This window comes from Sceloporus undulatus, chromosome 2, assembly GCF_019175285.1.
Source record: "Sceloporus undulatus isolate JIND9_A2432 ecotype Alabama chromosome 2, SceUnd_v1.1, whole genome shotgun sequence".
NCBI classification, from domain to species: domain Eukaryota; kingdom Metazoa; phylum Chordata; class Lepidosauria; order Squamata; family Phrynosomatidae; genus Sceloporus; species Sceloporus undulatus.
Genome location: NC_056523.1, coordinates 8,107,499 through 8,135,329, shown reverse-complemented (window position 1 = coordinate 8,135,329; position 27,831 = coordinate 8,107,499). Strand labels below are relative to the sequence as shown.

General features: G+C 45.0%; 2 protein-coding genes across 3 annotated transcripts; both read right to left on the bottom strand.

The window, feature by feature from the left end:
* Positions 1–2,780: 2,780 nt before the first annotated feature.
* LOC121921832 (zinc finger protein 345-like) lies at positions 2,781–14,631 on the bottom strand. The gene is made up of 7 exons (XM_042450436.1): positions 14,580–14,631; positions 13,984–14,082; positions 11,789–12,345; positions 10,522–10,648; positions 9,521–9,594; positions 8,205–8,331; positions 2,781–5,264 (listed from the first exon to the last, which is right to left on the bottom strand). Exons 3-7 carry the CDS (start codon positions 12,233–12,235, stop codon positions 3,463–3,465), a joined length of 2,577 nt encoding a protein of 858 aa, XP_042306370.1. The 5' UTR covers positions 12,236–12,345; positions 13,984–14,082; positions 14,580–14,631; the 3' UTR covers positions 2,781–3,462.
* Positions 14,632–17,134: 2,503 nt separating this feature from the next.
* On the bottom strand, positions 17,135–25,655 carry LOC121921918 (zinc finger and SCAN domain-containing protein 29-like). 2 transcript variants are annotated; one of them, XM_042450650.1, is made up of 7 exons: positions 25,581–25,655; positions 23,313–23,845; positions 22,102–22,228; positions 21,932–22,005; positions 20,873–20,999; positions 18,984–19,544; positions 17,135–17,902 (listed from the first exon to the last, which is right to left on the bottom strand). In XM_042450650.1, exons 2-7 carry the CDS (start codon positions 23,745–23,747, stop codon positions 17,451–17,453), a joined length of 1,776 nt encoding a protein of 591 aa, XP_042306584.1. In that variant the 5' UTR covers positions 23,748–23,845; positions 25,581–25,655; the 3' UTR covers positions 17,135–17,450. The 2 variants fall into 2 exon arrangements, with proteins under 2 accessions (XP_042306584.1, XP_042306583.1); XM_042450649.1 differs by having other exon boundaries at positions 25,461–25,590.
* Between the last annotated feature and the right edge of the window lie 2,176 nt (positions 25,656–27,831).

Sequence of the window (27,831 nt, the reverse complement as noted above, 5' to 3'; positions counted from 1 at the left end):
TGATGATGATGATGATGATGTAAAAATGCTGTTTTTTAAAAGTGCTCACTCTCTGGAAATCATGGTTGAGAGCATCTCTAGTGGTCACATCTTTACCATTGCCCCATATTCATCTGCCTTGCAGATGTAGAACATTAGGTATCCTTCATTCAATGAAGTAAGGGTAATCCTGGGAACCATTTCTTTAACAGAAATCATGGTACTAGAGGCAGAAGTAACGGGGAAAGAATAACAATACATTTCTGTACTAGGAGGAAAAAAGATCACGCCAACATGTTTTAGTAAACTTTTTATTCAAAGCTAACAATAGGCACATGTGAAAGGAAACAACCAGATCTTGCGCAAATTAACAAAAACTGGTGTAAGTAAACAAAAACATTTTGAATCTTCTAGAAATCATTTGAAAATTTCTTCCAAAATGTCCCCAAGGATTTTTATTTTACTTTCACCAGCCTTCACTTTGCTTGGGATTTCTATTTTGGGGGCCAAACTGATAAATCTGTTTTTTTATTTTTATTTTTAAAATCTACGGTAGCTGGTGAGGCAAGCTTATCTACATTTCCATTTTGTCCATTTTGCTGCTCACACATACTCAAGAAGGGACCTTGGAAGGAGCGGCTGTTCACCTTGCCAGTTGTAGGGAGGCATGCACAACTACAAAAGGATTAGGTAGAGAAGAATCCCATTCTTTCCCAGATCAAGCTTTGTTGCCTTGTTTGCTGTGAGCATCTATGGCGGGGTACAAACCACCCAAAAAGGGCAGTCTGCCCACACCTTGTTTTGTTGCTCGAGGAAGCTGTAGCGGACAAACCGCACAGCTCTCTCGCGCAGCAAAAAGAACCTGCAAAAAGCGGGTCCTTTTTACGGCGCCATAATGACACTGCAGTGTGCCAATGGAGCACTCACAACGTGATTATGCGGGCACGACGTGCGTATGCTAAGCGTCTGGAAGCATCACCCCTCGCACGTGAGAAGGGCACTCTATAGCACCCGTCTGTGCAGTGCCTATAACAACTTGACAATATACTGGTATTTCTCCACCAGTCCTTCACCAACCCCCAAATAGTGATATTGCTAAAAATGTTCCAGCTAGATAGAGAACAAGAAAGAGTCAAGGCAGGCATAAAAAGAAGGTTCTTTTTCAGAGGCTTTGGTCCAAAATACAGTGCAGAAATAATCCATTTTGGGGCTTCGTTAACTGCCCTGGCTCAATGCCTTTTCTGTCAGAGAGCTCTGGGGCCACAATAAACTACAGTTCCTAGAATTCCCTAGCACTGAGCCAGGGCAGTTAAAGTGGCCTCAAACAGGATTGTTTCTTTAGTGTCTTTTGGATTTTTGTTAACCAAGATATGCTTATACATGCCAACCAAGATTACACTCCATTTGTCTGATGAAGGTTACAGTCCATGCGGACTGTAAATGCGGACACCAATGAAATCTTTATAAATTACTTCAGTGAAGGAATAGAGGGCATTTTCACTCAAGCTGAAGATGACACCTAACTAGGAGGCACAGCAAATACATGAGAAGAAAGGACCATGATTCAAAATGTCCTTAACTGATTATTGGGCCAACATTAACAAAATGAACTTCAACAAAGATTAATTACATTACATTGGGCAGAAGAAGTCAGATGCACAAACTTAGTCTGGGTGGCACCTGGCTTGAGGGCAGAGGTGACGAAAGCCTATGGACAAAATCTGAGAGAGTTCTGGTGGAGCATAAAGCTCAGCTGGGCATTATATCCCTATCTACCCCTGTGCAGAAATCCTCTTTCTCTTGCCAGTCCATCCTCCACACAATTTAGTAACTAGGAAAAGAACCCAAAGGGACTTTCTTCATTCTGCCTCCAGCTGTAGGATCAGAGTTAGACAATGCCTGGCCACCCCACTATCCTCTGCTTGCTGCTAAACGGCCATGAAGAAGGAAAGAGATGCCAGAAGAAAAATTGGCAGACAAGGGAATGGTGATGAAGAAGGTAGTGGGTATCTCTTACTACAAGGACACTAAAGGAAACTGAAGACACAGAACTTCAGCTAATTTTTTAAATTAAAAAATAGAGTTTAAAATTTTACATTTTTTATTTTAAACCAATTTTGATTTCTTTTTAAAACAGCAAGTTTAAAAAACCCTATCATATCATTGTGGCTACTCATAAGAAACTTTCTAATGACATGCTTGACATATGTTATAATTGCTTTAGAATCATAGAGTTGGAAGAGACCACAAGGGCCATCCAGTCCAACCAACCCCTTGCCATGCAGGAACTCACAATCAAAGCATTCCCGAGAGATGGCCATCCAGCCTCTGTTTAAAGATCTCCAAGGATGGAGATGGGAAAGCAAATTATCCATTCCATTCTGCAGTTGGTACATATGAAGGGCTCATCTAGAGCACTGTGTCCAGTTTTGGGCATCACAGTTTAACAAGGGCAACGATACACTGGAATGTGTCCAGAGGAGGACAGCAAAGACAATCAAAACTTTAGAGACTTAAGCTCCATGAGGCACAGTTGAAGGAGTTATATAAGTTACCTGTTTGGAGAAGATGACATGACAATTTTACATGAATATGTGAAGTACTATGATATGTAAGAAAGAATAAACTTGACTTCTGCTCCTCCATAGAAGGACCAGAACCAAGAATTCAAATTACAAGAAAGGAGATTCCAATGAAACACCAGGAAGAACTTGATGATAGTAGCTATTTAGCAGCAGTTTATGGAGACTGGAGATAAGGTAATCAGTCCTATTCTACAGGTGGAGTCAATGAAGTACATGCTTTCTCTTTCAAGGTCTTGCATCTCTCTGGCTTGAGAGAAAGACATGTGAAAATGATTCTGGTGACTTAGTAGACCACAACTTTGAAATGCGTCAACAATATATCACAACTAAAAAGAAAAAGAAAAGAAGCTAGAAAAGAAAGGGAAAAGAAACTAGAGAAGCATAGTACCTTCATGAAGGGATGTAGTGATACCACTCTGTTCTGCTTTGGTCACAACTTTCCTGGAGTACTGTATTCATTTCTGAGCATTAGAGTTAAGAATGGTTTTGACAAACTGGAATATATCTAGAAGGCTACCAACATGGTCAAAGGTCTGGAAAACAAGCCCTGTGGGGAACAATAGAAGGAACTGGCTATGTTTAGAATACAGAAGAAAAGACAGAGGTGATATAACCATCCTTGAAGGACTGTCATGCAGAAGATAGAGTGATCTTGTTTGTTGCTGCTCCAGAATATGGGACCTGCATCCATAGATACAAATTAGAAGACTGGAGAATCCAGCAAAACATTGGGAAGAACTTGATGGCGACAGCTATTTGCCAGTGAAATAGCTAGCAATGAAATGCCATGTTCCTAACATTCAAATGTTTACTCTCTTAAGTGGATTCCCTAATCTATCATTAGATTTGGAGTCATAGCAAAAAAATTGCCATACTCCTGACATCTGTATGGCTTGTCTCATGTGTGCTTTCTCCGGTGTTTCACAAGTTCTGACTTGGTACGAAAACATTTTACACACTCCTGGCATTTGTACAGTTTCTCTCCTGTATGGATTCGTTGGTGCCTCACAAGGTCTGATTTCTGAGCAAAGAATTTTCCACACTCTTGACATTTGTAGGGCTTCTGGCCTGTCTGGACTCTCTGATGAATTACGAGGCATGCCTTTCGAGCAAAACATTTCCCACACTCCTGGCATTTGAATGGCTTCTCTCCTGTATGGGTTCGTTGGTGTTCCACAAGAACTGATCTGTGAGCAAAACATTTTTCACACTCTTGACATTTGTATGGTTTCTCACCTGTGTGGACTCTTTGGTGGCTCAATAGAAGTCCATTCCGACCAAAACATTTCCCACACTCCTGGCATTTGTATGGGGTATCTCCTGTGTGGACTCTCTGGTGACTCACTCGATCCCCATTGCGAGTAAAACATTTCCCACACTCTTGGCATTTGTATGGTTTCTGTCCTGTGTGGACTCTCTGGTGGGCCACAAGCATGGAGCTTGTGGAAAAACATTTCCCACAGTCTTGGCATTTGTATGGTTTCTCTCCTGTGTGGACTCTCTGGTGCCTGCGAAGGCCTGAATTCTCAATAAAACCTTTACCACATACTTGGCATTTATAAGGTCTCTCTCCTGTGTGGATTCTCTGGTGCCTGAGAAGGCATGAATTCTCACTGAAACATTTCCCACATACCTGGCATTTATATGGTTTCTCTCCTGTGTGAATTCTCTGGTGCCTGAGAAGGCATGAATTCTCAATAAAACATTTCCCACATACCTGGCATTTGAATGGTTTCTCTCCTGTGTGAACACTCTGATGTGTCACAAGATACAACTTGCAACCAAAACATTTCCCACACTCCTGACATTTGTATGGTTCTTCTTCTTTGTGTATTCTCTGGTGAGCCATAAAGTCTTCCTGTTGAATAAAACATTTTTCACATATCTCGCATTTGTATGGTTTGTTTCTTGTGTGGCTGTTCTGATGCAGCACAAGTTGTGAATTGTCATAAAAGCACTTCTCACATTCCTGACATTTGTATAGTTTCTCTCCTGTGTGGATTTTCTGGTGGTTCACCAGGTCTCCTTTTTGAACAAAATATTCCCCCTGCTCCTGGCATTGGTCTGGTTTCTCTCCCGTGTGGATTCCCTGTTGATCAAGAGGTTGTGAATTTTGATCAAAACATTTCCTATATTCTTGGAATTTGTATGGTTTTTCTTTGGTGTGAACTCTCAGGTGCCTCACTAGATGCACCTTTTGAGCAAAACATTTGCCACACTCCTGACATCTGTAGGGTTTTTCACCTGTGTGCACTCTGTAATGAATCACAAGGCAAGTCTTTCGAGCAAAACATTTGCCACACTCCTGGCATTTATAGGGTTTCCAGTGGCTCATGAGGTCAGTGTGCACTTTCAAATGTGCTATAAGTAATGAATGGTAAGCAAAGCATTCCCCACACTCCTGGCATTTGTGTGATTTCTCCACTGTGTGGGCTTCTTGGTTATTCACATTGTGTAATTTGTTATCAAAAGCTTTCACAGAAACGTCACATGTAAAGAGTTTTCCCCCAGCACGGAGCATGTTATGAGGCATCAGTGCCATATTTTGGGGAACACATTTCCCAGATGATTGGCATATGAAGGGCTTGATACAACTTTCCTCTTCTGAATGTTGTGCTTTTTGGTGGCTGGTAAGTTCCAGGTTTTGCCACAAACACTTCCTATACTTAGGACTCACATATGCTTTCCTCCAGTTTTCTGCTGTGAAATGAAAAACAGGAAAAAAAAGTAATTTTGAAATTTATGTGAACATTTTCAGGGTATAGAAAAGGGACTAAGTTTAAACAATTCTAAAGACAAATGAATCCGCAGAAGAAAATAAAAGAAGTACTATGCTCCCTCTTAAAGCTTAACGTCCTGACTATCTGAATGCTATCTCCCCATAAGCACCTGTCTGAGACTTACGAATTTCAAGGAAGGTGTTATGATGCCTCTAGGGCAGTGGTTCCCAACCTGTGCTCCGAGGAGCCATTAGGGCTCTGTGTGCACTTCCCAGGTGCTCTATGGCTGCTCCAGGAAAATGAAATAAATAAAAACTGAATGACATTATAGAATAAGAATTCCACCACCACCCCATAACACTACTCCTAAACACTATTAACTTGTAAGACAAAGGGTAGTACTCTTGGGGGCTCTGACTCAAAAATTGATTCTAAAAAGAGCTCCATGAATCAAAAAGGTTGGGAACCCCTGCTCTAGGGTCTGCCTCCCTGTTTTTGCCTGGATAGGATTAGGATCCCTTGAGACTACCAACTGCCACCACTCATTGATTTGAATCCACCTTGCTAAGCAACACAATGGGACATTGATGTCATATTGAGGAGGGAGCACACTTGTTTTCTGCTGTGAGAGAACAGCACCTGGAACAATGGATACAAGCTCCAGGAAAAGAGATTCCGCCTCAACATTAGGAGGAACTTCCTGACAGTAAGGGCGGTTTGACAGTGGAACACATTCCCTCGGAAAGTAGTGGAGTCTCCTTCCTTGGAAGTCTTTAAATAGAGGCTGGATGGCTGTCAAGGATATTTTGATTGAGAGTTCCTGCATGTCAGGGGATTGGGCTGGATGGCCCTTGTGGTCTCTTTCAACTCTATAGGTCTATGATTCTATGATTGCCGGGGTTCTATGCTCTATCTTTCTTTCTCTGACTCTGCATTTAGACTCCCCCCCCCCCATTCTCTGGAGTGAGCTATTGCTCCTAATCATCTGCAAATTTCAAAAGTATGTCCTCCATTCCTTCAAGTCATTGATAAAGATATTTTGCAGCATCTTTACCACTGGACCCAAGACCAATGGCACTCTGCTAGTCACTTCTCTGAGGACCCTTTGAATTTGGTTGGTCTACCTGACAGTAGCATTGTCTAGCCCACATTTTATGAACTTGTTTGTAAGGATTTTATAGGGGACCTTGCCAAAGGCCTTACTGAAATCAAGATATGCTACATCTACAGCATTCCCTTCACCTACCAAGCAGATAATTTTATCAGAAAAAGGGATAAGATTGGTCTGGCATGATTTGTTTTTGAAAAACCCATGTTCACTTTTTGCATTATGGCATTTTGCAATATGCCTTTTTCAATATGGCATTCCTTTCTAAATGTGCACAGACTCTCTGTTTAATCATCTGCTCTAGAATCTCTGATTCTTTATCTGATTCTCTGAGAAAGGAACAATAGCCACAGTGATGTTTGTGCCTGCCTCAGGGCAGCAAAGAGCAGCAAACAAAGTAAATGCAGAGGGGTTGTGCACAGGTGGGGCTAATATAGTGACATCCCTCTAAGAGTGTCACTTGGTGCGGTTTGCACCCCTGTAGAGAGACCTCTGACTTAAGTAGTACTGGTGTACAGATATTCACACCATGCACAGGAGATACTGGGTTGCAGCTAAATTGTATTGGCTGAAGCAGCTGCCTCACTGTGCTTAAAAACCACTTTTGGTTTTGAACACACTACTTTCCGCAAACAGACATTAGCTGGAAATATGCTGATGAGTACAGTCGACCCTTCTTATACACGGATTTTTTATACACGGATTCAAGCATACACAGTTTAAAAATGTTCCAAAAAAGTATAAATTTCAATTATCAAACCTTCATTTTCCAGTTTTTATAAGGGACACCATTTTGCTATGTCATTATATTCAATGGGACTTGAGCATACACGGATTTTGTTATACACGGGAGATCTTGGAACCACACCCCAGCGTATAACAAGGGTCCACTGTAATGTATGTAAGTTTGTTTACATTCATCGTTCAAGGAGTCACCAGACACATCATTGCACAACACTGTCTTCTTCTTTTCTTATGGATGTTGTGCAACTTTGGACTTTTCTTCCAGTTATCTGCAGGCTAGCAACTGAACATCCTTTAAGCTTGAGTCCAGCTGAATCTTTAGACACAGTACTACTCACACTTGTCCTCTGCTCTTCTATCCCTGAGAGATCCTCCACCAGTGTCACCCTGTCCCTACCGTTGGTGCCAACTAGTTGTTGGCTCATTGAATCTGGCTTCTCAGCAAATTCCTGCCTGACTTGGGAGACCCTATTAGCAGTACTACTACCATCAGCATAGCCTCTTCCTTCACATAAACAGACCAATCAGACCATCCCAATTAGAACAGGATTTATAATCAAAAAGGAAATGAAGCCTCCCTCCATGATAACTGTCATCGTTCGGCCTGCGAGAGAGTGAAAGGACAGGCCCAGTGCCATTGGGCCCAGACTCGATTAAGAAAAAGAGCCCTCGCTCCAGTCCATCTGCCTTGGTCCAGCCTCAGAGGGAGAGAAGAACAGCTGGACCTGATCCCCTTCCCCACCACCATTCCCTTCTCCGTTTGTGTTGTGTCTTTTAGATTGTAAGCCTGAGGGCAGGGAACCATCTAATTAAAAATAATAATTGTAAGCCACTCTGATAGCCATTAGGGCTGAAGGGCAGGGTATAAATACCATAAACAAACAAATAAATAAATAAGACAACCCATAATTCCACAGGTCTCCTCCATGATATGTATATATAGGGCTCAACCTTTTCCATTTGGGTTGAGTCACGACTCCTTTCCAAGTATTGTAGCAGTTAATGCTGTTAATAGAAATGCACTTTAAAGCAGAAGACATAATAATCCAGGGAAAGAGAGAGCAATACCAAGAGAGGCCATGAAGCCGTGGATCTCCACTGTCAACTCCCTGTGCAGGGCTCTCTGGTCAGGATCCAGCAGGGACCACTCCTCTGGGGAGAAAGACACAGCCACCTCCTCAAAAGTCACCAGACCCTGGAGACAGAAGAAAAAGTTTTTTGCTTGTGCCTGACATCAAGGTGACTGTCGGCTGTGGCAATTAGGATAAGGCAGACTGAGAGGCTGTACAGACCAGCTTGAAGCACCGGTGTGGGGGCAGTGTAGGGCATGGCGTTTGGATGACGCATGCCCTGATGTCGCCCTCATACCAGCCGACCAACCACAGAGCAGGTGGCATTATGGTGTTCCATTGGCATGGAGCTTATATGCCACACAACGAAAGGAGCACCAAAAAATCCCGCCATAGCAGCAAGAGCACCTTTTTGCCAACTCTAAAAGGAGTGACATTTTGCTCTTTCTTTTATAGTCAACAAAGCGCTGGACGGGGGCCACAGCATGTGGTTGCTGTCACCCTGATCTGATTCTGAAAGGGACGGTGTTAAGCCGCTGCTTCAGGGCCATCTGTTTTGCCTCCCAGAGACTTATAAGGCTCCAAAGGCAGCTGAGGGGAAACTGATTCTCCTACAATCTACATGATTAGGTCTGACAAACACAGGGGCCTCAGCTGGAATAGAAAGAGATTGGCTTGGAACAAATATAATACCACAACTGAGAAACAAGATGTCAAAAGTCTTCCACTACAGGATTTGAACCTGGGTAGGCAACTGCAGATGGGGTGGGCAGGTTAAACTGTTGCATTTCAGTAAGCCAGAACGGATGCTGGTTCACTTCCAACTGCCAGCTTGGCCAGTTTTCAGCTGGTGTTTTGGATTTGTTTATTTTTTTCAATTTTCACAGAGGGTTACAAAGTTTTATGGCATAACCTCCAACCAGTGATGGTGAACCTTTAACAGACTGAGTGCCCAAACTGCAACCCAGACACCACTTATTTATTGCAAAGTGCCACGTCCCTCTGGCTTTCTAGTAAGAAACTCTGGCAAACTCTGTGCTAGGGCGACAGCATGTGTGCCCACAGAGAGGGCTCTGAGTGCCACCTCTGGCACGTGTGCCATAGGTTCGCCATCACTGCCCTCCAACTGTCCCAATTTGGCAGGGACATTCACGTTTTCCAAATCTCCCATTAAGATGAAAAAACTGGCAATTTTTTAAAAAAAAACCAAAGGAAACGAAAATAAAATTCTCCCCTAGCACTCAGGAAGGTCAAATGGGGAAAGAGGAACCCAGACCGCTCAAATTCCCTTCTTCCACGAATCCTTCTCCTTACCTGATCTAGTTCTGGTCCATTGCAAAGAATGGGAAGAGACGACTGAGTCCTTGCTGGTGGCATCATACCAGCCTCTGTAGGAGAAACCAAGGTAGGGGTAAGCTGGTCACATACATTTGTGTCAGAGGCTGCAACTACAGTCTTGAACAAAGACTAACAAGGAAGTACAGGCATAGCTTACAGTGCTGCTATTTCATATTTGCTGCTCTGTCTGCCTCCTGTTGTATTCTGAGATTTGTAGTTTAATGAAGCCTAAGGGATCTCTGGCTGAGAATTCTAAATGTTCCTCCCTTTGTGTGTCAAATCCCAGAATTCAACAGGAGGCAGCCAGAGCAGTAAAAGTGGAATAACAACATTGTAAGAGTGTAGTACAGTAATCTCCACACTTTGCTACAGTTGTTGTTTCAGTTGGAGATTTTTTAATGAGGTAGTCAAGCAAAACAAACTCAAAACACTTCATTCAAATGATTCTTGGATGCATTCTATGATTGTGCCTATTTCCTTAATATTTTTAAAACACTAATTAAAACATATATAGACAGAAAGCAGCCAAGGTTGTACATCAAGCAGAAGTCTTGGTATATGGAGATATGAATGGAACGTATTACACAGTTCCTGTGTGGAATGGCAGGATATTTTGCAACCAAATGCACACTTACCAATGTATTTGCAAGCACAGTGAACCCTTGTGAACAAATGCACTTCCACAATCATGACCTGAAGATGGATGTTCTTCATCAGACCAATAAATCTAACTGTTTACATTGGGGAAATTAGACCCAGAGTGATCTAGTGGCTTGAGCACTGCACAATGATGCTCAAAACCAGGGTTCAAATCCCTCTCAGCCATGGAAGCCTACTGGGTGACCTTAGATAAGTCACTCCCTCAGCTTCAAAAGCAATAAATTGTGTCAATAAAATCCCATGATAGTTTTGCTTTAGGTTGCCATAAGTCAGAAATGGCTTGAAGATACGACTGGATAGAGACTGTTCATCCTTACCTTGTAAAGGGACCTGTTTACTCCACTCTTGCTTGATCTCCCTCCATTGGGGACTCTGCTTTGTGTCCAATGGAGCCTTCTCTCCCACTGGTAATTCAGGGGGAACTTCTTCCAAGAAACTGCTGATCTGGAAAAGCAATGAGAATTCGAGACATGGAATTTGAGGATGAGAAAATGGAAAATGCCTTTGGGGAAGGGGCTTGGACTTGTGTGGTATGGGACATCGTCTCACAACCAATCAGGAAAAGGCATTTAGCTCATTAGTCCTACCTGGAAAAGGGACATACAAAATAAGAGCTCAAAAAGGTGAAATGTGGTATGACAGTTTTGTTAATACTTGGTATAGGTTTATTGTATATGATGAACACAAACATGTCCATGGAGCTAACAGCAAGAGCATTTGAAGTTCTGGAAAGTCCTGCTCTGACATATAAGGGAAGTCTTCTCACTGACCGATTAAAATACAGTGGTGCCTCGGGTTACGAAATTAATTCGTTCCGCCGCCGCTTTCGTAACCCGAAAAGCATTCGCAAGCCGAAATGCCATAGGCGCTAATGGGGAAAAGCCGCGATTTCGTGCGAAAAAGCCGGAAAAAGCACCAAAAATTTTTTCGTAACCCGAAAAAACATTCGTAACCCGGAACAATTATTTCCTATGGGATTTTTTCGTATCCCGGAAATTTCGTAACCTGGGTATTTCGTATCCCGGGGTACCACTGTAATAAGTGTGTGTGTGTGTGTGTAAGAAAGAACTGTAACAGACATTTGGAGAAACAAAAATTAAAGTCTGCTGATACTGTATTGATATACCAACCTATACAGTCTTTGCCCACAGCACTGTTGTTAATTTGTTCTGTTGGCTTTTTGAATAAAAATAAAAGAAAAAGAACAAAAACTAGCCACAATAAAAGTGTTTTACCATTTCAAGCAAGAGTTGGCTACTTGCAGCGTGGCTAGAAGCCCATTCCAATCCTGAACACATTAGAGCTATGCTCCACCACTTTAGTCACCATGTGGAAAGTCTATTTGTGTGGCCATGACAGGAAAAAAACATGGCACGTGGAGTGCAAAACTTGCTTTTAAAGCAGAATCACACTTCTAAGAGGTTTCAGGACTGTGATTCCACTTCAGCATAAAGATGGGTCATCCTCACAAAGCCAAATCTGAGGACATCATATTTCATCAGAACCTCTTCAGGGGGCCTTTGCTTCCCTGTTAAGTCCTCAGGGGGCTCAAAACGGGGAGTTCCAGAACCATCAGCTGCTCACCTTAGCACCATGAGGAACTGCTCTTTGCTGCTGTTCTTCCGGCTCCTTCTCTGCCTCTGCTTGACTCAAGAGGAAACCCTCTGCCAGAGCCACTGCCTGGGAACAGGTCTCTGCCCCACATTCCCTGACCCACTTCTCCATCTCCGGGGGCAGGATGGTCAAGAACTGCTCCAAGATCACCAGGTCCAGGATCTCAGTTTTGGTGCGGCGCTCTGGCTCCAGCCACTGATGGCAGAGATGGTGGAGTCGGCTGCAAATCTCTCTGGGACCCTCACCTTCCTCATAAGAGAACTTCCTGAAGCACCACCGTTGTATGTCTGAGCTGGCAAGGTCTTCACCCGGGAACCTCTTTTGGATTGTCCTTTCCCAGAATTCCCCACTGGTCTCAGCAATGAAACCATCATGGCCTCTTCTTCTTTCAGGACCACTTAAGTCTAGTTCATCCATCTTTGGGTTTTTGTTTTTTTATGCCAATGAAGCCACAAATAGAATCAACGTTATTCCTCCTCCTCCTTTCATTTTAGGACAAATATGTTCTTAAGCTGCTCTGCTGCACCCTGTAAAACCAATATATTGTTGATATTATCAGTTATTTACAGAAGACTGTTAATATACATTGTTAAGAATTGTTATATCCTAATACTGATACCCTAAAGCCACTAGATCCTGTCTGATCTTGCATGTTGAACAGGGTCAGTCCTGGCTAGTACTTCAATGGGAGACTCCCAATGAATACCAAGTGCTATAGCCTTCCTAATGCTACAACCCTTAAATACAGTTCCTCATGTTGTGGTGACCCCCAACCATAAAATTATTTGTGTTTTCCAATGGAAATATGTGTTTTCCAATGGTCTTAGGCAATCATTGTGAAAGGGTCATTTGACCCCCAAAGGGGTCGCGACCCACAGGTTGAGAACCACTGTGCTATAGGCTGTATTTCAGAGGAAAAAACTGGCAAACCCACCTCTGAATATTCCTTGCCTAAGAAAATCCTATGAAATGCATGGGGTCAACAGGTAACTTGAAGGCACACATGCAAACACACAAACAAGAGGAAGAAGAGGTTTGTGGAGTATCCAGGTCTCTTCCCTGAAGGAAAGGCAGTTTGAGACGTTCTTTCACCTGAGAGCCAGTATCAACAGAGTAAAAAGTACCAATAAATTGAAAAGTATCAATAGAGTGTACAGCAATTTAAAATCATACCCATTAAGGGCAAGAACAGTAAATTATGGTATTACACCCTTTATATTCAATATTATATTTTATACTGTATATAATAAACAATCATGTCATATTCATTTTCATATTTATCACATTGTCCTACATTCTGTATTCAGCAGTTTTTTAAAAAAATCTCATTGCACTTCCCACTCATTTTATCAGGTACACTGCCTGAGCACATGGAGTTTTGATTTCTGACCAGCATTTCTTTGGGGAGAAGAGAGTCAATATTTTCACAGATCAAAATCCTGCTTTCAAGGAATTCCCCACTTCAGGGCTCTACAACAGCAGTACTGTATTTTCCCATGATCTCTTCTGCTGGTGTCTTTTTTGTTATGCATCAAGGCTTCCTTCTTCATTCCCCCTTTCCTTCTCTTTTATATTTCAGTGACCTCCAAATGATTCATGATCACAGTTGCTCAGTTAATCAGACTGTTCTGTCTTAATCTTCCTACTTCCTACTAATCTTCCTACTTAATCTTCCTTCCTGCCTTGCTGTGAAGCACACTGAGAGGCCCACTTCAGGCAACAGCTGATGTGAGTCAGCAATGGCACCCTTCACTCATTCTTCCTCTGCCCTCCAGCCATTTCCAGCACTACAGAGACACGCTTATTTGTGCCCCACAAACCCTCTTGTGCCCTCCTCCAGGCCCTAGATGATGTGGTCTTGTCTCCATCGGGGACTTTGCTGCATACCCTGAAGTTCCTGACCTGACATGCTTGGCAGAAATTTGGTTGGGAGATGAGAACAGCCAACATGGGCTCAGGTTCTCCCAGCAGGAGACAGTGTTAGTGAGCAGGTGAAGGAAAGGGGGCAGCGGGGATGGAATAGCTGTGGTCTCCAAAGACCTTCTGGACTTCACCAGACTACCTATTACAGAGCTGAACCACACAGAGAATGTATATCTGAGTCTGAAGACCAGGGACAGACTGGGGATGCTGTGAGTGTCCATCCAGCTGCCTGTCAGACTCACCGGCTGAGGTCATGGAACTGGTCTCTCAGTAGGAATCCCCCAGACTTTTGATTTTGGGCAAGTTCAAGATCCCATTGGAGATCAGTCTGTCAGGTGCACCTGGAGAGATCATGGCATCCATGTCAAGATGTATCAAGATGCATTATGTTTAATTATTTTCATGTTTATATAAATTATATGTTTGGTATAGGTGATGGATGGGCTTGTAGCATTGTAGCGGTTTATGAGGTATTGTTTTTTAATCTGTGTTTGTATTGTTTTCAGTTATTTGTTTCTTTTTTGTATGTTCACTACTACTGTAATTGTCAAGTGAGTGTTTTGTTAATGCGCTAAAAATGAAATGGAGGGTCTGCAATGGGAGGAATGGGAGGGAAGGAGGGAGAGCAAGAAGGGGCCCCAGGGTCTGGAAGGGAGACCCAGGGAAGCAGTAACAGCTGCAGCTGCAAGGAGCCCTCCCCCCAAAAAAACCCAAGCTGCCTTTCTGGGCCATGGGGGGCTCCCTCCCTTCCCTTCCCAGGGACTCCAGGCCCCTCTCCTGCTCCCCTCTTCCTCCAGGTCTCCCCAGGAAGAGGGGAAGGGCTGGGATCAGGACTCACCTGAGCTCACAAGGGGAGAGCAGAGGCAGAGCCATAAGCCTCTGGAGGACTGGGAGCTTCTTCCAGCCTCTCTAGGAATCCATCTCTCTCTCTCTCTCCCCCCCCCTTAACCCCTCCCTCCCCCCCCCACAGCTACAGCCCCCCCCCCCCTTCTCCCTGTCCCTGGGTTGGAAGGGCTGGAAGGAAGGCGCCCCCTGCTTGGGGGGACTGACAGAGTTTTCCTGTTGCAGAGGCTGGGAGACAATGAGGGAACCCCCTTATTTTAGTATGAAGGCTCTTCCCAAAGCCAGGAAGGCACGCATCCTGTGAGATATGAACCTGGGCAAGGTGGACATTTTACATCTCAGGAAGTAGACTGAAGTCTAGGAAAGCTCATGCTGCCAACTTTTTTCTTTAGTTAGTCTCAAAGGTGTTACAATATCAAGTCGAAGGCTTTCATGACCAGCATCCATAGTTTTTTGTGGGGTTTTCGGGCTCTGTGGCCATGTCCTAGAAGAGTTTCTTCCTGACGTTTTGCCAGCATCCCAAGGTGACACAGTATACATATATACCCAACTCTTTCCCAGGCACAAGCATTCTCTGAAGATGCCAGCCACAGACGCTGGTGAAAGGTCAGGAAGAAACTCTTCTAGGACATGGCTACAGAGCCCGAAAACCCCACAAAAAACTATGTTATAAGATCTCTCTACATACTAATTCCCCAGACTAACACTGAAAAGCATGGCTACATAAATACTAAAATTAGGATTTCCCATCCATGGTTCAGTCATTGGTCAGAATAAAGACTGCAGTCAAGAAAACTAGGAAGGGCAATTAGGAAGAAACTCCATCTATTTAATATTTTCTGATTTGAAGGCTCTATGGAGGTGCCTCACCACCCACTTCTTTTGGCAGAGAACTTCATCCCTATTATCGTCTTATGTGTCATCCTCCACAACTTGTGTGAGACAAAGGACAAGGTGCTGAATGAGGGACAGGCGCTGCTTTGTGCTGCCCACCCTGGTGGCACCCATTATGGACAATGACACTGGCAAGCAATGAAAAGGGGAAGCTGTAAAGGAGGCCCTGGCAGACTTCGTTTTTACTGGGAGGATCTGAAGTATTCTCCCCTCCGTGTTCCTAGGGCACCAGAGGCACAAACATATCCTATCATCTACCCTCATTCATGCTGCTATGCAGTCATTCCTAACCATATGCCTAAGGGACACACACTCACACAGGGAATGGGTGCAAAAGGGCATGAAGGGGTCAGCCAACACTGATTTTCCTGGCCACTGGCAGATACAGTGCATCAATGACCAATCAACCAATTCTCTGACAATGTATGGAGTCCCTGCAGTTTAGCTTCACTACTGGCCCATTCGATGGTTACAATTGTTAGCCCAGCGGGCAACCATTTGGGTCCTGATTCAAACTTGTCCTGTGAGGGTCTCCATTGGCTAGCAGCCAGGTAAGCCCATATACCCTCAGGCACAACTGCAGGTAAATACCCATGCAACCCTCTGCAGCCCTCAAGGACGATGATCATGGCTGCCAGGAGGGTGCCCATCAGAATTGCTTGAAGCAGAATCACCTTCTGGATAGTCCGGATAAGGGCACTACTGCTCATCAGGTCACGATGAACAGCAACCACCCTAACCGGGGGTATTTCCAGCATGCTGCTAGTGCCCTGAGTGTCTGGGACTTCCAAAGACCTTCCAACAGTGCTGAACCAAATTTAAGGTGTTTGTCTTTGAAGTCCTGGAAAAGTATAGGGAGCAGTCCCCAATTAGGAAGTGGCCACCCTTTTACCCACAGCTCCACAACCTGTGGGTGAGGGCATGGTGTCCCAATTGGGAGGATAGTTGTCTCCCAGGTAAGTGCCAGGGCTCTGCCATGCTACCCGATGCCCATTCCTACCTTCCCATCACCCCTGTTTTTCACTCCCCCATCACATACTTCCACTCTAATTGTGTTCCTCCTGCCCCCAATCAACAGGCAATACCAGGAGGGGCAGAGATTTCCAGGTATCTTCTCCTCCTCTGCCTCAGAGCCTCTCATGCCTAAAGGTGGGTCTCCAAGGGGAGGGCTTATGGCTGCATGGTGTAGCCTCCATGACATTCTTGTCTGTCTCCTCCCCCACCATATCCCATAGCAGATGTGTAACAGGTTTCTCCCCTTTCACAGCAGGTGCTGCCAAGGATGAATCCAGGCCAAGCTGCTGTCCAGGAGCAGAGGGAGAGGACAGCGTTCTTGCTTCCAGCCTCATGACCTGCGTCCTGCGGGAGCAGAACCAGCAATGAAGTAAGAGTGGCACAAAAACGTGTGTGTGTGGGGGGGGGGAACCCAGGCGCCATGCCTGTGGCATGAGGTGATTGGGTCAACATCTGTCTCTTAACCACTCTTTTCCCTTTTTCTCCCCTTGCAGATTGCCAGATGGAGAAGCGGATAGCTGCTGTGGAGGCCACCTTCCAGAAGCTCCAGGAAATCATGGCAGCCATCCTGGAATACCTGGGTCCCCTCTACCATTGCCCCCCTCCCCTTCCCCCTTGTAAATAGATTGTTCTAATAAAACATTTTTATTTCTTTTTTAAAAAAGTGATGTTTTATTCACACATGTGCACGATCAATGGGACAGCGGGTAAAACCAACTCAGGCAACCAGTGAGATGGGCCTGGTGGGGTATTAAGGGAGGGGTTAGTGTTGGGAAGGGAGATGATGTTTGGGAAAAAGTTGTTGGTGGTTCCAGCTGGTGATTGTCATCTCATTGGTGCTGGATCACCTTCCCAGTGGCCTCCTTGGGCACCTCGACCTCTCACTTGGGGGTGGCGATAGGGCTCTGCCACTGCCAAGCCCCTGAGGAGGCTGACAGATTCATCTGCAGGATGTTGCTCAGGCATCTCCACCTCCATAGCAACCCCCTCCTCCAGGGCCAAGGCGGTGGCCCTCTTTTTTGTGCCCTGCTCTCCAGTCACTTCCTGCTGGGGTGGCCCTCCTTCTTGTGCCCTGATCCACAGAGCTCCCTCTGCCACTGAGGGCCGCCCTCATGATTTCCACAAGGTCACCCAGCAGACCAGTCCGCACTTCCAGGGTGGCATTGAGGCGCTCCTGCTGCTGGAGGGATCTCTCTTGGAACTCCCTCTGGTGCTCATCTACCATCCTCTGGCGCTTTGCCTTCCTTTCTCTGTGCTGATGGTCCCTCATGTGTTCTGAGCTTCGATCCATGAGCTGATCCATGGCACTAGCTGTTCTCATGGATGCTGAGCAATGCACCCTCTTCCTTGGGGTCTCAGACAGGTGGGCCGTCGGGGTCACTGCGGCTCTGGGGTTAGCAGTTTCTTGTTCTATGGGACATAGCACAGGGAACAATTGGAACACTGAACATGTCCTCCAGGGATCAGGGAGAGCTTGGATAAGGGCAATGGAGGTTTGTTTAGGAAGATGAATACATTCATGGGGTGCTCATGCAAGGGACATGATCAAAAATACACATATATAAATGGTATCCCAGGAACCCTCCAAACATGCCAGAATGCAAATGCGGCGCGCTGTTAATAGCAATATCTGCACAGGTGCACATAAGATGTCACAGAAATCATGCAAACTACTGTGCCTATATAGTCCAAGCACATATGAAACATGGTGTATTTCTTGTCATTATTGGGGAATGGGTATACCATGTGCGGCACTGACTGCATTTAACAGCTGGTCAAATTCTCCATCACCTGTCCCTTTTTGCTCTCACTGTCATCACTGGCCATCACAGCAGCCCTTGAAAGAGGTGAGTGGTCACAGTAACTACTGGCCGAGAAAATCTAAAGGTCCCCTCCCCAGCATGGAATGATAGTCTCATCAGGCCTAGCCCAGAGTAAAAAGAAAGCCCTCCCTCCAGTCCATCAGCCATCAATTCCATCAGGCCTGGCCCGGAGTAAGAAAAGGGCCTTCCCTCCAGTCCATCCGTTATCATCCAGCCTGAGAAGGAGCGTTCCAACTCCAGCCCTCCCTCCAGTCCATAGGCCATCATCTGGCATCAGAGGGACAGGCCCAGCTCCATCAGACCTAGCCCGAAGTAAGAATAAGGCCCTTCTTCCAGTCCATCTGCCATCAATTGGAGAGAGGAACCCCTTCCCCACCACTATTCCCTTCTCCTTTTGTGTCATGTCTTTTCTGTAAGCCTGAGAGCATGGAATTGTCTAATTAACCATTTGTAAGCTGCTCTGAGAGCATTTGTGGCTGAAGAGCAGGGTATAAATACTCCAAATAAATAAATATCCACAGCTCTCTGACTGCAGGATGTCTCATCTGAGTCAGGGCATTCCTCCTGGTCACCTGTGTAATGAAGGATGAAGGTCATGGTTGCCCTATGCCCACCCTGTTTTCCCCCTGTCACCTGCATCCCTTCCCCAGGGCCCTGACACATCTTACCTTGAGGGGGCTCAAAAAGCTTCTGGGAGCATTCTGGCTGAGAGGAGTCCTCCCCACCATCAACTCTGGCTGACTGGCCGACTGGGACCTGGGCAACTTCACCACTGGTACAAACTCTGCTGCGTCGTATGCTGCCATCCTTGTGAATGAAGGCATGGAGCTCCTTGTAAAATGGCATGGTGGTGGCACCTCGGCCGCTTTGAGCATTGTGATCGTTGAACTTCTTGAACTGTGCCCTGAGATTTTTGGTCTTTCGGCGACACTCCTCACCAGTGCGTTGGTGGCCCCTAGCCCTCATGCCTTCTGCCACCTCGTTAAATGTATCAAAGTTCAAGTAGCAGTTTCTCAATTTTTCCAGCACATGTGGCTGTGACCACAAGGCGATCAGGTCAGCCGTCTCTGCAATGGACCACGATGTCCCTCTCCCCCTATTTGGCTGGCTTGTGGATTGCACTGTAATTATGCCCAGCGTAGACGGCAAGCACTGACGGAGCACTGATGATTCTCTGCACAGTTGCACAGAACTACTGACAACATGGCGCTGGAATGTGCGTGGGGGTCCTACAAAAAGTGAAAGTGACAATTATCACTTTCTCCTACTGGAACATCCATTAGGAAAAGTTTCAGCATCCCACCATTCACATGGCACATGCGCTGGACCTTGTTTCATGTCACCTCTTTTACAGGCGCTCTTGCGGCAGAGTGTTTACATGGGTATAGGTCACTTTAAATTAAAGCACTGCTTTGAAGCCACACTCATATTGTCACATTCAGATGTCCCTGCAAAGGTGCGCTCTTTTCAGGAAGAAGGGAGAAAAGGGAGCTTCTTTTTAAAGCGGTTTTTCTCCCTCTACAGAAGCTTGACGGTGCTTTCCAGCTGGCTTCAAGGCATGCATCATTTAAATGTCCTGCCTTCAAGCCAGCCAGAAACCAGTTAATTTGATTGTCTGTTTCGCCCCTACATGTATGAATGGTCTCCTTGCACAACACTATCCCCCACTGTTTCAATAGGTAGGTGTGTGACTGGGGAAGACTAGGGAGAGTCCATTTGGTGTTTGTGGGATGAAAGGCATTTGGAGAGATAGCTATTCCCCAGCCCTGCCTTAAAGACCTCCCTGTGACTGGCAGAAGTAGACACACCACTCTGACTAAGAAGCAACATTGCAGCTATTATTTTGTTGTTGTTGTTGTTGTTCACTTTGTATCTGCCATTAAGGTGAATTTAGCATCAGGTGGCCCTACCAATGAAAGACCTACAATAGCCCAGGTCATCAATTGCTTTGCTGAAGTCTTGCAAACCCAAGGCCTTGGCTTCATTGATTCAATCAACCCACCTGTATCGTGGTCTTCCTCTTTTCCTAGAGACATTGTGCAGCTTTGGACTTTCCTTCCACCTCTCTGCAGGCTAGCAACTGAACATGCTTTAAGCTTGAATCCAGTTGAATATTTAGACACAGTACTTGTCCTATGTTCTTCTGTCTCTGAGATATTCTCTGCTAGTGTCACACCACTGCTGCTGCTGCCCATTACATGTTGGCACATTAAATCTGACTCCTCATCAAAGGAACTGCCTGACTTTGGAGTCCCTACTAGCAGCACTGCTGCCATCAGCATTTCCTCGTGCCTCACAAAAGCACAAAATGCTACCACCACATCACCATCACTGGAACAAGGAAATTTTACCAAGACAGCCATAATCCAAAAGGTCTCCTCCACTGTATGTGTATACAGAGCTCTTCTCTTTCCTACATGGGTTGAGTCAGGATCCCCTTCTAAGTAATGTAGCAATTAATGCTGTTATTAGAATTGCATTTTTATTAAAAATGCTGTTATTAAAAATTCATTTTAAAAAAGATGACATAATCAGCCAGAGAAAGAGGGCCACTTACCAACAGAAGCAAAGGTCCCACGGATCTCTGCCGTCATCTGACTATGCAGGGCTCTCTGGTCAGGATCCAGCATGGCCCACTCCTCTGGGGAGAAAGACACAGCCACCTCCTCAAAAGTCACCAGATCCTGGAGATAGAAGAAAAGGGTTTTTGCTCACACTGCACATCAAGATTAATGCTGGCTCTGGGAGTTAGATAAAGCAAACTCATAGCCTGATAAGGCTTCAAAAGCAGACAAGGTGAAATTGATTCTTTCCCAAACAACAGCATGAGCATCATGGACATGGTCTGACAAAAAAAGGAGCCTCAGCCCAGGACATACTCTATAGGTGCAGTAAAAGAAAATTGGCTTGGAAGAAATATAAAACCACAACTGTCAGACAAAATGCCAAAGGTCTTGCACTGTAGGGCTTGAACTGGGGACAGACAACTGCAGATGGGATGGGTAGGTCAAATAGTTGCATTTCAGCAAGCTAGAAGGGATGTTGTATCAATTCCAATTGCTTTCTGGGCCAATTTTCAGCTGATGTTTTTTATTTGTTTATTTTTTTCAGCTTTTGGGGAGGGTTGTGGAGTTTTATGGCATATCCTCCAACTTTCCCAATTTGGAAGGGACAATGACAAATGAACTTTTGTCCTACTTTTTCACTGGCTTTAAAATGTATCACTTTCTTTTTTGTTCAATCATTCTCCTCCACTTTGTTATCAGGTTATTCAAAGAGCAAAAGGGATTTGCACGCCATTAACTAAGCCAGTAAGGTGTAGTGGTTTGAGTATTAAATCCTTACTCAGCCATGGAAACCTACTGGCTGACCTTGGGCAAGTCATACTCTTTGGTGAAATGTGAAAGCACAGGGCCAAGATGGATAAAATTTGTCAGCCTTGGTTTCTCTCACATTCATGTTTTTCACATCTCTCCATTGGGAAGATGAAGAAATGGGCAATTTTTAAAAGATTCAAAGGAAACAGAAACAAAATTCTCCCCTAGCACTCAGAGGAATGTGATCTGGGGAAAGAGGAACGGAGCAGTCTTCTTGTTCCAGGAATCTTTCTTCTTACCTGATCTGGTTCTAGTCCATCATAAAGAGAAGGAAGAGATGAGAGAACTGTTGTTGTTGGCCTCATTCCAGCCTCTGTGAGAGAGACCACAGTGGGGGAAACAGGTCACATACTCTTGTATCACAGGTTGAACAAATACTCATTATGAAGTAGCAACTGTTCATCCTTACCTTGCAAAAGGGCTTCTCCGTCCCACTGCTGCCTGATCTCCTTCCATTGGGGACTCTGCGTTGTGTTCAATGGAGCCTCCTCTGCCACAGGTAATTCAGAATGAACTTCTTTCAAGAAATTGTTGACCTGAAAGGATTCAGCAAGCATTCAAGACATGGAATTTGGAAGATAAAAAAATGAAAAAGCCTTTGGGCAAGGTGTGGCACGAGACATTGGTTGAAAACACACTGCAGAAATAATCCAATTTGAGACTGCTTTAACTGCCTTGACTCATTGCTACAGAATCCTGGGAATTATAGTTTATTGTGACACAAGAGCTCTCTGACAGACAAAACTAAATGTTTCACAAAACGACAGGTTCCAGAATTCTGAGTCAGAGTAGTTAAAACAGTCTCGAACTGGATTATTTCTCCAGTGTATTTTGGACTATCGTCTTCAGCCACTAGCTCATTAGCACTACTCAAAAAAGGGACATACAAAGTAAGAACAAGGTGAAACAGGTATGACAGTTTTGTTAATACTTGGGATACATTTATTATATATGCTGGAACACGAACAATTTCATTGAGTTAACTACAAAAGCACTTGAAGTTCTGGAAAATCCTTTTATGACTTATAATATCAGTCTTCTCATTGACCCATTGTCATAGGTGTGTGTGTGTGTGTGTGTGTGTGTGTGTGTGTGTGTGTAGGGAAGAACTGTAACAGCCATATGGGGAAACAAAATGGAAAGCCTACTGATACTAGATATACCAACTTGTACAGTCACAAAAGTTGTTTGATGAATGAAAAGAAAATGAAAAGAAAAAAAATCAGCAAGAGTAAAAATGTTTCACTATTTAATGCAAGAGTGGGCTACTTGCGAAGTAGCTGGAAGTCCATTCCATTCCCTAACACATCAGGGTCATACTTCACTGCTTTAGTCACCATGGGGAAAAGCCTATTTGTGTGGCCATGTCAAGAAAACCTGGCACATCCTTTGAAAACAAGGCACACAGAATGCAAACACCTGCTTTTAAACCAAAATCACATTTTTAAGAAGCTTCAAGACTGTGATTCCACTTCACCATAAGGGTGGATCCTCCCCACAGTCTTCCTTATCAAAGTCAAATCTGAGGACACCATATTTTGGCAGAATCTCTTCAGCAGGCCTTTGCTGAAGTCATCAGAGGCATGAAAATAAGGAGCTCTAGAGCCATCACCTGCTCACCTTTGCACCAGGAACTGCTCTTTGCTGCTGTTCTTCTGGCTCCTTCTCTGCCTCTGCTTGACTCAGGAGGAAACCCTCTGCCAGGGCCACGGCCTGGGAACAGGTTTCTGCCCCACATTCCCTGACCCACTTCTCCATCTCTGGGGGCAGGATGGTCAGAAATTGCTCCAGGATCACCAGGTCCAGGATCTCAGTTTTTGTGTTGTGCTCTGGCTTCAGCCACTTACGGCACAGATGGTGGAGTCGGCTCCACACCTCTCGGGGGCCTTTGCCCTCCTTGTAGGAGAACTGCCTGAAGTACTGGCGCTGTATATCTGGGCTGGCAACCACAAATCTCTTCTGGACTGTCCTCTCCCAGAATTCCCCACTGTTCCCTGCACTAATTGCATCAGGGCCTCTTCCTTCTTCAGGACCAGCGAAGTCTGCTTCAGCCATCTTTTTTAACTCCCATGAAACCACAAACAGGATCTAAATTATTGCTCTTCCATCCGTCTCAGGACAAAGATACCTCTATGCTGTTCTGCTGCAATACCCTGTAAAGCCAAGACATTGATGCATTATTATTGATATTATGCAGTATTTACAGAGGATTATCAATATACTGTGTTACTATTGTTATTGTAATACAGATACCCTCAAGGCACGAGATGTTGTCTGATCTTGGAAGCTCTGTGTGTTTGAATGGCAAGGCCTCAGTGTGTCCATTTAGTGATCCATTGTCTGCTGGGACCCCCTCCCCTGACTTGCTGGGTCTTGATCTTGTTGTTTTCATTATTTTTGTTATTTTCTTACAAGTAAACAAAGTTTTGCTACCAGTCTTGCAAGACTCCAAAACCAAGACACAGTAAGTGTAAAAGAAATGGGGATGTTTAGCCTGGAGAAGAGACAGTTAAGACGTGATATGATAGCCTTGTTTAAATATTTGAAGGGATGTCATATTGAGGAGGGTGAAAGCTTGTTTTCTGCTGCTCCAGAGAACAATACCTGGAGCAATGGATGCAAGCTCCAGGAAAAGAGATTCCACCTCAATATTAGGAGGAACTTCCTGACAGTAAGGGCTGTTTAACACTGGAAGACACTCCTTCCTTGGAGTGTGGTGGAGTCTCCTCCTTTGGAGGTTTTTAAACAGAGGCTGGATGGCCATCTGTCTGGGATGCTTTGATTGAAAGTTCCTGCATGACAGAATAAGGTTGGATTGGATAGGGTCGGGGGGGGGGGTTCCCATCAGACAATGGGTCACTAATTAAAAGAGCATCCTGCAGGCCTCCCCATTCAACAACAGAACAACACACAGATTAACATGTAAACCATTTCCTCAACACCAAGGGTCACATATTGTGTGTATATATACCCCACTCTCTTCCATGCCATCATTCTCTGAAGATGCCAGCCACCGATGCCAGCAAAACATCAGGAATAAACTCCTCTATAAACACGGCCTCATAGCCCAAAAACCCCACAAAAAGCTGCTGCAACCTCTCTCAACTTGGGTCCTCTTCCCCATTACACTCATCCCTCCACATCTGCAGCTTTGACTTTTGTGGATCTGATTGTTCGTGGATGTTACTAATATGTTCTCTCTAGAAACTCTAAGTCCTCCAGTGCAACTCTGTGGTCAACTTTAACCAAAAGTTGCACTGAAGGACCTAGAGATTCCTAGAGAGAACACTCCGCTAGACATTTGTAGCTCTTCCAGCACAGTTCTGTGGTCAATGTCTGGCAGATGTTGACCAGAGAGTTGCCCTGGAGGACCAAGAGATTCCTAGAGAGGTGTCCTCTCAGGTAAAAACATAAATGTCTTGATATTTGTGGTTTTTCCACATCCACGGGGGTCCTGTGCCCCTAACCCCAGCCAATGGGGAGGGACGAGTGGATCCACTCTGGCCCACACTCTGACGTTGCTTGGCCACAGGTGTCCCAGTTTCCCTTTGTGCAATGGAGGGTCTGCAATGGGAGGGAGGGAGAGCAAGAGGGGATCCAATAGGGTCTCTTGCAGGAAAATCCCTCCATTGCAAGGAAGCCCTCCATGCTGCCCCCCCCCAGGCCTGTCTCCCTCCTCCTCCTCCTCCTCCTCCTGCTGCTGTAAGGGCTTCAGTCTGGAAGGGAGACCCAGGGCAGCAGGGCAATGGGGGGGGGGTCCCCTCTCACCTTCCCCAAGAAAGGGGCCCCAGTCTTCTTTTTCTTCCTCTTCCTCCTCCCCCCAGCCCTTCAAGGAGCCCCTGGAGCAGAGTCTGGCTCTGCTGCTCGGATGCAAAGTTCGGAACTTACTGGAGCTCAGTCGGAGGAAAAGGAAGCCAAGGCACGCCTCTCCTGCTCTGGAGGACAGGGTTCCCTTCCGGCCTCTCTAGGACATCTCCACTTGTCTGGGGACCGGATACCTTCTCTAGGAAGAGGCCTCCTCTCCCCCCCCTTAATCCTTCCTTCTCACAGTTCTAAAGCCAATGTCTGTCAGGCGTTGACCACAGAGTCGCCCTGGAGGACCTAGAGAGGCCTAGAGAGGTGTCCTCTCATGTTAAAAACATAGTGGCTTTTCATTTGTGGTTCCCCCACTTTCACAGGGGTCCTGGGCCCCTCACCCCAGAGAATCTGGAGGTTGGTCACAGACACCGCTTTAACTGACAACACTCAGTGCTATGGAATTCTGGGATTTGTAGTTTTGGGGGACATTTAGCCTTTCCCGTCAGAGCTCTGGTGCCACAACAAAGGACAAATCCCTGGATCTCACAGCATGGAGCCATGGCAGTTAAAAACGGTGTCAAATTCCATTGTTTCTGCAGTGCAGATCCAGGCTATGTAACACATTTAATGATCTATAAATCTATAAAGACTTACACACTCACACATCAGAGTGAAAACTAGAGAGTGCCTGTCCCTTCCATGGTTGTGTAGAAGAGGGGATTTCAGCAAAAAAAGGGATCAGTGGTGTGAAACTACATTATTTCTACAGGAAAAGAGATTCCAGCTCAACATTAGGAAGAACTTCCTGACAGAAAGAGCTCTTTGACAGTGGAATATCTTGGCGGAGTCTCCTTCCTTGGAGGTCTGGATGGCTATCTGTCCAAAGGGGGTACTTTGAGTGTGTCTTGGTTTGATTGTGTCTTTGATGGCATGGCAAATGGGGTTGGACTGGATGACCCTTGGTATCCAATTCTAGCATACTATCCTCCCGTAGATTCACTCCTACTTTTTGTAGTATTAGGTGTGTGGAAGTATTTAAATTCACTCAAGGGCACTCCAGGCCAAGAAATGATGTTGAAAATTTCATCTCCACAAGGGGAAAATTTGATTTTAAAAAAAGATCTTGTTTTAAGATTGCTGGCTGAGCCAAACCCCTCAGCCCTCTGAAAGGAAAAGGATGGTGGGCTTGTGTGTTGTGGGTTTGCATGTCTATCTTTTCAGGCAAAACATCAACACTTCTAAGTAGAGAAGCTTTACAACCACAGGTCCGTTTCTGCTCCCAATGTCAGCCCAGTTATTAGCTGCTCTGATATCTCAAAATGTGCTCTACCCAACCTCAGACCCTCCAACATTTCACAGATGAAAAAAATGGGACATATGTGGCCAGCAATTACTTTATTTTCTTATATCCTGCCTTTCTCTCAACACAGGTACTCAAGACGGCAAGCAAGAGGAGGGGGAACTGGGATATTCTTTTAAAATATGAAAAAGTGGCTTCTCAGGGGATGAATTGGGACTGTCCCTGGCCAGCATGGTGTAGCGCTTGGAGCAGCGGACAAGATTTTGGAGACCTGGGTTTGAATCCCAGCTTGGCAACTCCCTTCTGAAGAAACATGCCAAGAAAAGCCTATGACAGTTTTGTCTTAGGGTTGGCAGAAGTCAGAAATGTCTTGAAGGGACACAAGAACAACAACAAAACCACGCAAACTGGGACAGTTGGAAGGTGTGCAACCCACCTGCAAAGGAATATGCTCCTCCACATAGCAGGAAGACCATAAAAAGAAACAAGAGAAAAGAGAGAAAAACAAAGAGGGGGGGGAAATTCCTAAAGAGATCAAAATCACATTCAGGAACATGGGGGCCATTTTGACTATTCTCCCCCACTTCCCACTTATATATAAACAATACATTTTAAAGATCCTAAAGGGCCTTTGACCTCATGGCAGCTTATAAAGTTGTGCCAATTAAGGTTAGTTCAGAAGAGAGCTAAGAATCTATTGTTGTTATGTCAAAATTTGCCAGGGATGCTTTGCCTGTGAGTTCCTGTATGGCCAAATGGGGCTGGACTGGATGGCCCTTGTGGTCTCCTCCAACTCTACAATTCTACGATAGAAATCAAATAAATAAACTAAAATAACCAGTCAGAAATTCAACAGGTGGAGCTTCTGATATTCAGATTATTTTTTTATGCATAAGCACTGGATAGGTATGAGTACATCTAGCTTTTCTATGCTAGTCCGTCCCACTTCCCAACCTCATTTTTTCTAAAGATCATGGTTGAGATCACCATTAGTGTTCACTCTTTTCCCACTGCCCCATATCCCTCCACCCAGCTGATGGA